Source organism: Pteronotus mesoamericanus, unplaced genomic scaffold (genome assembly GCF_021234165.1).
Source record: "Pteronotus mesoamericanus isolate MK-2021 breed Mesoamerican mustached bat unplaced genomic scaffold, CSHL_Meso_final contig_32, whole genome shotgun sequence".
In the NCBI taxonomy this organism is placed as follows: Eukaryota; Metazoa; Chordata; class Mammalia; order Chiroptera; family Mormoopidae; genus Pteronotus; species Pteronotus mesoamericanus.
Genome location: NW_026555134.1, coordinates 4,115,344 through 4,125,663, shown reverse-complemented (window position 1 = coordinate 4,125,663; position 10,320 = coordinate 4,115,344). Strand labels below are relative to the sequence as shown.

General features: G+C 35.7%; 1 protein-coding gene across 1 annotated transcript in view; it reads right to left on the bottom strand.

The window, feature by feature from the left end:
- Positions 1-4,261: 4,261 nt before the first annotated feature.
- The window catches only part of HPGD (15-hydroxyprostaglandin dehydrogenase), a 28,433-nt gene continuing 22,374 nt past the window's right edge, over positions 4,262-10,320 (bottom strand). The window contains exons 5-7 of the mRNA XM_054575937.1: positions 9,903-9,979; positions 7,442-7,605; positions 4,262-6,440 (exon numbers count right to left, since the gene is read on the bottom strand). Of these exons, the coding sequence (XP_054431912.1) occupies positions 6,302-6,440; positions 7,442-7,605; positions 9,903-9,979 (380 nt within the window). The 3' untranslated portion in view covers positions 4,262-6,301. The remainder of the gene's footprint in view (positions 6,441-7,441; positions 7,606-9,902; positions 9,980-10,320) is intronic.

Here is a 10,320-nt window from a genome sequence, read left to right as displayed (position 1 = left end):
AATTTTGCTTCTGCCTTGATTTTTTTTCTTCTTTTCTATAACTCTAATTGTACCCATGCTAGACAGTTTTAAGGCCCATGGTTCTCTCCTGCTGTTTTTCTGTATTTTCCATCCTGTTTTTTCTTTTTGTTTCAGTCTAGATATTTTAACTTTAATGCTAGAAATTGTGCATAAAAAATTAGAGAAGCTTTGGATGATAATTTTTCTCTAGAGAAGGTTTTGATTGGCTTATGGCAGACAATAAAATAGTAGTACATCAGTTAAATCTAACAAGGAATTAAGTGCAGTTGAATCTGGGTTTTAATCTTTGTAAAGTCTGGTCTCTATTTCTGGTTTGCCCTTACTTTAAAATACACCCCAGTGAAAGCCCGGGAGATTTCCTATTATCTCAAAATCAAAAAGGACACTTAACTTTTTCTTTCTCCCTCATGTAATTTGATGAGAGCAATGCTTAGTTTTTCCAGTCTCTTAGGAGCCATCTTATAATTAGTCTGCCTCTCAAACGGTGGTAGGTAGTTAGACAGACATGAGCAGAGCAAGGATGATGGTAGGTATAGAAGGGTCACCAGGGCAGAAAGCAATAAGCAAAACTGGGAAAACAAGGTCCTCGTCCCCAGGGTTACCTTTCTTTTCCCGGCACGTTGCAAGTCATGCACGTTAGACTCCCTTAGAGAAGTCTGGAGAATAGCCGTTAAGCATTAAGTCCCTGACCTGCATCAAATACAGCTAGGCCTCAGTTGCATTTCAGCTCCAGGCCTAGGAAAGCAGCAAAACCAGAGAAGCACACCATGGCTGACATCAGGACCAGCTGCACTGACTAACAACTCCCTGTCCTGGTGCCAACCAATTAATAAAGACCATGGCCCTGAAAGGACATATCTGGAAAGCTGATGAATATTCTTTTTGGATCCTCCTCTGACACCTCAAGATAAATACCCTCAAGACAACGGACCCAGTGCAGAGCTCCCTCTGGGAGCAGCCCACGCCTTTTCCCTCTCCCTCTTCTTCCCCTCAGGCGAATTATCACTATCTTTCTCTCTCCTGAGCTCCAAGGGCCCTTCTTTTGCTTTTGTGTCTTGTTTCCTGAGCCCAATTCCACCCAAGGTTCACTTCTTCTACCTCTTCGATTTTCTAAATAAACTTTTGCTGGTATTTGAGTCTTAACTCTGAATTCTTTCTTAGCCAGAACTCAAGTACCAAGGTTGTTGAACTGAGGTCCAACTGCCAGTAACATTCTGGTGTTGTTCTTGCCACCAACAAAAACAAGCTGTTTATGGAATGTTCAATGGATTGTAATGAAATTGGCTCAGATTTTTTTTTCTTTACTTCCATTTTCTCTATAATCTTTTCCTATCAAATTTTGGTGTTTTAGTAGTCTTAAACTCCAATTCCCAATCCCTCACCCATGTAATACTTTAATCTGTTTTATTCTATTTCTCTGTAACTTAGTAGCCATGTTATGCTCAGTTTCTCAGCATCTCTGGGAATTTAAAAATTTATCTCAATAGGAAAGTAGAAAAAGCCCCACACTCATTTTAGTGAGCTTTGCTTTTCTCCAGCATCTTAGTCCCCCAAATTCTGATGGTCTGCATAGCTTTCCTATCCTATGCCATCAATGAGAATGAGATTTTTTTTTTTGCATCTGATCAAGCTTTTTTAGTTTTATTTTTCTTTATCTCTCCCATCCCTTCTTTTTTCCTTCCCACCTCTTCCTTCTTCCATTTCTCCCTTTTTCTCTTTTTCTTTCTTTCTTTTTCTTCCTTCCTCCTTCCCTTTTTCTCCCCCACCCCCACCTTCCCAACAAAACCAGAAGCTACTTGGTAATTTTTGTTATGAAACATATTCTATTTTAAATGTTTTTTTCTTTGTTTTAGAATTTTCACTTTTCTCCCTTTAATGCCCCTGTTTTCAGAGCCTTTCTGCATCAGTTAACATTTCCTTTATAACAAAGAACCTCTACATTAGTGGATTAAAACAACTATTTATCTCACAATAATGTAGGTTGACAACTTGAACTTGGCTCAGCTGAGCAGTTTTGTTGCTCTGAGTCAGCTTTGGCTAATCTTGTATGGGGCTCACTCAAGTATCTCTTGCTGGCTGATTGAAGTGTTTTGGTTTTTCTCTCTGCAGTCTCTCATCTACCAGCAGGTCATTCTTATGCTTTTTTATGAGATGGCAGGATTCCATGCACAGAAGCAGACGCACACATTCAAAAACCTCTTCAGAAATCACACAGTACTGATTCTCCTCCATTGTTTTGACAAAGGAGATCACAAAGCCAGCCCATATGCAAGGTATGAAGAAATAGGCTCCATCTCTTGTTGAGAGAAGCTACAAAGAATTGTGGTCATATTTTTTTTAAATTTTATTTATTTATTTTTAGAGAGGGGAAGGGAGAAAGAGAGGGAGAGAAACATCAATGTACGGTTGCCTCTTGCACACCCCTAACTGGAGACCAGGCCTGCAACCCAGGCATGTGCCCTGACTGGGAATCAAACCAGTGACCCTTCGGTTCACAGCCTGGTGCTCAATCTGCTGAGCCACATCAACCAGGGCTGTGGTCGTATTTTTAGTCTATAACACTTGCTAAAGTCATCTCAAATTCTAATATTTAAGTCTCTTGGATTTTTGTATTTTAATAGTTGCTTCCACTGCAAATAATGATAGTTGTTTTTCTTTTCCAATTTTTATATTGCCATTTCCTTTCATTGCCTGATTGCACTGAATAGACTACCCAGTATGATTTCCAGTGAAAGCAGTCGGTGTTGCCATGAGAACCCTAGAGGAAGAACTCAATATTTGCAAGAGCTATATGGTTGTAACTGTCCCACCCCTTGTTTTCTTTCCCCTTCTAAAGGTTCCTTCTCCATCTCTGTCTGAGGGCAGTGTGTGCACGTTGCCCACCTTGTCTGCATGCTCTGGATTGCAATCCTTCATTTTTCCTGCATAAATCATTTTGGGGGATGGAATACCTAGTCATTTGTTTTCCAGTTGACACTGGGTTGTATCATCATTCCATGTTTGGCTCTTTAGTTCTCTTCTAATACTTTCATAACCAGTAGATTTCTTCAGGTTCTGTTGCTGCTTTCCCTACCCAACCTTAATCAATATACATCTGCACTAATATCTACAGAGAACACACTATATTAAAGTGTGTATATAAATTTTGCCCCCAAAATTGTTCATAATTAAATTTGTTGAATGAGTAAATATATGTGTAGAAGTGTTACCTGAAAGGATATTTTAATGTTTCAAAGTTAAACTTACACATTCCTATTAAAATTTAATGTAATTATATACTGATGATAAAGTTTTAGTAAGAGGAATTAGAAGTGGTGCTAATAAGTTTGAATGGAACTATAGGATTAAAATGATAACATAGTCAGAAGTTCAGAAATGAAGGATGCCTAGAGGCAATGATTGCAGTCAAGATGATAATAATTAGCTTTTGAACCCTTTTCACTTTGACCAACAGTAAGAAATATATTTTACATTAAGAATGAGCACAATCATATATGCATGAGATGCCTGCTGCATTTCCTATTCATTTTCTTCTCTTTTCTTCTATCATTTCCTATCCAATATAACACATACTACTTGAAAAACATGGATCTAGACATACTATAAGAACCATGATAGTCTCTGAAAATTTAAGATTAAGGCGTAACTCATCCTTTGTTCACTTTTTGTCTCCCTCTGCAGAGGTTATCTCGTTTTTCCTAGCTCAGCCTATATTCACATATTTTCTGGTAGTGGCAGCATAATTTTCCTTTTAGAATTACTCCTCCCCTTTTTTTTGGTCCATAAGATTCAGGTCAATATCCTGCCCACGTGTCGTGTTCCCCAACACCTTCCAATTCTAACAGCTCTAGGGGAGGCATGTCATTCGATTCTGGTCAAGCAGAGTAGTCATCTCTGACTACAAGCAATGTCTCAGGAATAGTCACATAAGCTAAGAAAGGCAAATGAGCTCTGGTCCCAGAAACGAGTTCTTGTTTTGTCACATTGAAGCTGGTGGGAATCAGGCTCCGGATTCTGGAAGCATCACATGGAGAAAGCCAGCTAGGAGCGGAGCCAACAAGAGCACAGAGACGGAGGACTGATGACAACGTTTGTGACTTCGGACCCCGTCACCTCTCCCCGTGCACTGGGAAATATGCCCTTTGAAATTCTAATGTAAGAAAAAAGCTACCCATCAAATGGTATTTAGTTTGTGAAAGGATTTAAATTTTATTAAAAATGTACATTTTCAGACCTCTTCAGTGTCCTCCATTTATGAACAAATAGAGCACAGACAGAAATCATTACATAACCACTTGTATATTAAATGGCACTACAAGTATCTAAAATTATTTTTCTATGGAAAAAATGAGTTTGTTGGACATTTCAATGTCTTTGTCAAATCTCAACCTTTTTTCAGTGTCCACACATCTTTGGTTTTGCTGCTCTGCAAGCCCTTCTTCATTTATTAGGAAAAATACATACTTATTCACATTAGAATTTTCACTGAAAAATACAATTAAGGACACTAAGCTCCTCCCCCCACTTAATATTTATTTTTTCTCAACCAGTACATAGAGATATCACATAACATTATGGATTTATTTAAAGTTATTTATAGAAGATAAATTTTAATGTAAAACAACTTTTAAAAATATATCACAGTTTTTAGTTCTACTCAGTTTTAAACATCTGCGTAGTTTATTGATTTGAACAAAAAAAGTATAAAGTATACTGAAGGCTACAAATAAAAAGAATTAGCCATAAATGAAAAACCTAACCTACGGTTTTGAACATTACAGTGGGAAAATATATACAATAAGTGATACACCACATACAGTACCCATTATCATTCATTAATTGGTGATTGCCCCAATGCACAAACAAGTTTGTGACTGGTTATACAATTTTTCTCTATTAGACATTCATTGATGTTCATTTCTTGGTGTGTTTTTTAAAATACATTATGTAACAATGTAGACAACAGTTACTCATTAAAATTCCTTCTTAAAGGTAGAGCAATCTGTTCTCTATGGCAGAATTAAAACAGAGCAACATCTGGCAAAACTCCAACATCTCTAGGAAATATTTATTAATCTCACATGGATGGAATTTTGTTTCAAGCTGGGAGCTCTAAAGTTAGCAGACTGAACCACTTATACAATATTTCTATTTTGTATTTTATATAAGTGATAAGAAAAATGGTTGAACAGAAATTTTGTGCTTTTGCTATTTAATTAATATTTGCATTAATTATTGCTTGCAAACAGGGTTGCCCAAAGCAGGTGCTTTTAATGATTGTATCTTAACATACATGACAGAGAAAACAGAAAAAAAAAATTCACAGTTATTTTTACCTCTTGTGATTATGGCTTTGAACATGTTCAGGCTGTGAAAAAAATTGGTTTCTTTTCCTTTGCAGCTATAGATAGAACATTAAATAATTTCTGGAGGTTAGAAAAAATAAGTTTCATTGAAAGGTAGGCACTTTTGAAGTTGGTACAAAGAATCTGAAAAAAATTAACATTTGTATTTTTTTCCTTAATGAGCGTATCTTAAACATAAATTTGAGGAGCAATAACTATCCTTTTTGCTGTAACTGTTAAAAAATTTCATTCCTGAGATTTTTGGAATCAATTAAAATTCTTAAAGTAAGCAAAGAGGAAAGAAATGTTCTTCCCAGACGGGAAGCTGAACTGTGGATCAACATCTCAGCCAGTTACTTTCTGTCATTTTTCCATACATCAGATTTTTAATTTAGGATATATGCACACTGTAATTTATTCCTTATCTACTGACCCCAAAATATGCCACACTTTTAAAGAGCTGAAATGTTCAGCTGAAAGATGGTATATAAATAAAAGTTATTGGTACTAAAGATTTGCCATTGAAAGTAACCTCACTCTTTTAAAATGCTAATATTGAAACAAAAAGAGGTTTTTTCTTACATCTGGTTTGATTTAAATAACACTTCAAGTATCTCCTTTAAAATGATGTTCTGAGAAACATGAATATTTATGAATCGCAAATTTAAATACATTTTCCGAAAAGCAGAATATTCCTTGAATATCCTTTGTTTTAAGGATCAAAATCTAGCTTTGGTCCACATCTTATTTTTGACAGTTCCATTTTTTTAATCTGTATACTTGACTAATTATGTAGGAAAAAATTAACATCAAATGCATGAAGGCAAGAGTCAAATAATAACATTTCACTTTTAAAAAACTATATTCAAATGAAGATATGGTCTGAGTATAAGTCATTTGTGCTTATTTTCAGTGATGGCTGATACAGAAGATGTTCACTGAGGTTTTACATGCAATGGGGGTGTATCATAGTCTTGAAAATGAATTCCCTTAGAAGTTGTGATCTTCATAATAGCGCCATTTAAAGCATCATCTTCAATGAGTATTATTAATCCACTGGCAATCATTGCTGGGCTAAAAGTAAAGAAAACACTGGTGTTTTAAAACAAAAGATTAAGGCCTAATTTTCACTTCATTTTTGAGTTGCTTCTGAATAATCTACTACTTTTAATGTGTAATAGGGAAATTTATATTGGAAGCTATTGTCACCTCCATTCTTTTTATTCAATTAGATACCAACTGAATTATGTGGTAGAGTCCCATGCTTAACCTTCTGACATGTTGACAGGAAGGATTTATGAATTTATATTTATTATTCACATTGACAAAATTATTATTTTTCATCTTTATCCTATCAGTGTATCTTAGACTTATCAGATAGAATTATTATTAGCATAGAAATAGGAAGAGTTATGGCTAACATTTATTGAATGTCTGTTATTGATTTGTTGCTGTTTTAATCATCTTATGTATCAACTTATTTGTGGACTTTCAAAAGTCCCCTAAGATTGTTTTAGTATTAGCCCCCTTTTACATGTGAGAAAACTGAGCTGGATGGAAAAGTTCATGGTCAGAAGTGGAGCCAGGGTTTGATATCAGATGGTCTGATTCCATCAGCATGACAGCTACGACTTTGTACTGTGAAACTTCAGCTGCTCTGACTCAGACACATTCACCACACATGTGTTGCTCCAATGTTTATTATGAAAATATTTGAAGTTAGGGGGCCATATGAAATTTCACAAAGAGTATATGTAAATATTGCTTGGAATTTAGGCAGATAAGGAACCACTGCTTCTAAAGATAACAAAATATCACCTTTTTAAACAGTATCTGATTATGGTTGAAGGCATTAGTGATGCATTGTCTATATCTTCAAGCAAAATTCATAATGTATAAACATATTCTATTCAGAAACCCAGGAAAAATGTTTTCTGTTAAGAGTTTGCTGAACCAAAACTTGGAAGCCTGCATTTGTTTCTCAAGTTTAAAACCTTATTTTTTCCCTTTTATTGCGTATGTGTAGATAGTACTTTGCTCCATTATATAAAAAAGGTAGGTATAGTTTTACTTACTCCAAAACCCCATAGAATTTCATCATATCCTTGATGTGATCCTTGTATTCTATATATTGTCCCATGTTTTCTTCTTTTTCAATGGTTTCAAGGATGGGCGTATTAACAAAGCCTGGGCAAATGGCATTTATTCTCACACCACTTTTCATAAGATTAGCAGCCATCTGCCAATTGGAAATAGAAGGTTGCAGGTTTGGGTAGTTTTATAAATGCAGAGCATAGGACAAACATAATTAAAGCTATTCAAAAGACTCTGATGGTAAAAATACTAATCAGATATCCTTCTGGCCTTATAATAATGACATTATTAAAGTTGGCTGGTAGCAGAAAGTAAAAGAATTTGTATCGAAAGTGCTGAATTAATTCCTGAAAGCCTCACCTAATTAATTTTTTAAAAATCAATATTACTAGACAACTCCTGGAAATAATTATCTCAGGTGCTCTTATCTTCTGAACTCTATGGGAACCTGAAGGTAAGAAACTGAGGCTTAAAATTAATATCGCAAGTTTTCTTTCAATAATTAGGGTTGTATAAGAGAATATTTGCTTAAAAGATATTGTTAATTGAAAGTCTGGGTCCTTGGTTGTAAAGATACTCTTAATTACCTGGAAGACAATTTAAGTATTTTCAGATTAACAATCTTTGGCTTAATTTTCAACCTATTGATTTTATTTGAACTATTTGTAAAACAGAATGTAGTTGATTATTTGAAGATTCTCTTTGTTTACTTACAAAAATTTATTTGTAACCCCCCAAAATCAACACTCGTGGGGCTTTGGGGTCGTCTGTGGACAGGCACAGAGCAGTGAGAAATCTGAGTTGCCCATTGCTGATGTTCCAGCTGCGGTCAAACAAAATAACACTCTGTTTTCTTGTTTCAGCTCTTCTAACTATAAACAAGTGTTTTATACAAGTCCTTTTCACGGCGTATTTAGTCCATGTTTTTCTCATTTTTATGCTTTTTGTTTGTGATTTTGCTATTTAAAATGTCCCCCGTCCCCAAGCATAGTGTTGAAATGCTGTCCAGTGTTCCTAAGAAGACTGTGATGTGCTTTAGAGAGAAAATACATATGTTAGAAAAGTTTCACTTGAGCCTGAGATATAAGTGCTGTTGGCCATGAGTTTGACGTCAATACAATACATATTAAATAAGGTATCATTAAACAGAAACTCAAGTAAAACTTTAAACAGAAATTCATATATGTATTGATTGATCAGAATGTTGTGGCCAAAGGCTCAAAGGAACTTCTGTAATTCAGTGTTTGCTAGTGATTTCATCAAATGTAAGTACCAGAAATAAGAATTGATTGTACAAGTTTCCAGTCTTGTAATTGTAAATAGGAGGTTTCTGGTCTTTGAGATTTATTTTGCTTTTTAATACCTTTATATATTCATTAATTACTGAATTTAAGATTAAGCCTTTGCAAATTAAATTAAAATTTCCAATCAATTTAAGTTCAGACTGTGAGAGTTGCTTATCTTCCTTTTTAGATCGACGTTCACTGGTCACAACTCCGTTTTCTTTATCCCTAGTATTTCTTGTGTTAATATTTTTCTCTGCGTCTGTCTGTCCTCTCTCTCTGTCTCATCTAGACTAACCACTGCAGAGACCTCCCAATGTCCTCAGCTCTTCTATACCTGTACTCTCAACACATTCTCTAAGTAGCAGCCAGAAAGGTCTTGCTGAAGTGGAAATCCGAGCTTGCCACTCCTGTGTGTAAAAAAACCCATAGATGGTTTCACTCTGAATAAAATCTAAGCTCATTACTACAACCCCTAAACTCCTCTTGGTCTGGCTCCTACTGGCATCTTCAGTCAGTTCTGCTCCTCCTCTCCTCTTGCTCATACAGCTTCATTCAAGCTACCTTTGTTATTTCTCCCATTTATGATGAAAAGGCAAGCAGTCCCATTTTTATGTTGCAGGAGGTCAATTAGGTTTAAAATGTTTTTAGACCTAATTTTTCTGTACACTTTTCATGCTAGGCCTCTAGAGGGACGCCATCCTTCCTTGGCTGCTCTCCCAAGCGAATTGCTGCCCCACCCCTTGCCCCTGCCTCCATGCTCCCACTTATTCGCATCACGTCTCCGGTGACCGGTAATGAATGGCTGGAGCACACTGACCATTCTGCTTAAGGGAGGCTGAAGCTAATACTTTTTAGATTTGGAGTCAATTTTAAAAATTAAAGACTTTCTTCCCATTTTTTAGCCTGAGGATATTATTCAATAACACATCTGCATCTGGAATCTACTTCATTTTAAAATTATCTATTCTTTATTGGTCCTTTTCTATGTGACCTGAAACTATTTTTTATACTAAAGATGGAAGTGTAATAGTTTTCTGTCTTTTACTCAGATGTATTGAATTCTGAACTTATTCCTCTTGACTAGATAGAGTTCATGCTACAGACATGAATACAGACACAGAGAGAAAAAGAGATATTGTGGTGGTTGTATTCTCACCGCTGCTGAGCGCGTGAATCCAACTATGCCATGCTTTGAAGCAGAATAAACAGGCTGCTGGGCAGCTGGCATGAGTCCTAAAACACACACAAAATAGAAACAATTTTATTGGGCAAGAAGCAGACAAAACCCAATAATGCAAATGAATTATTTTTGCCTGTTCATATTAAAATTAATCTATAATATACACTCAAATAATCACCAGACAACTTTATAAAACTCACTAGTCTTAGCATAGATTATGCCTTCTATGATCTCGATCTACTGCCCTGTCCAGAATTCATGGTAGGTAAGTTACAGCCTAGAGAGGCAGCCAAGAATGAGATGTGAGTTTTTCTGCTTCTGTGACTTTCTGTCTGGAGAAGTCAATGCTATCTAAAACATAAAGAGAATCATCTTTAAATCCAGCCAGTGACCA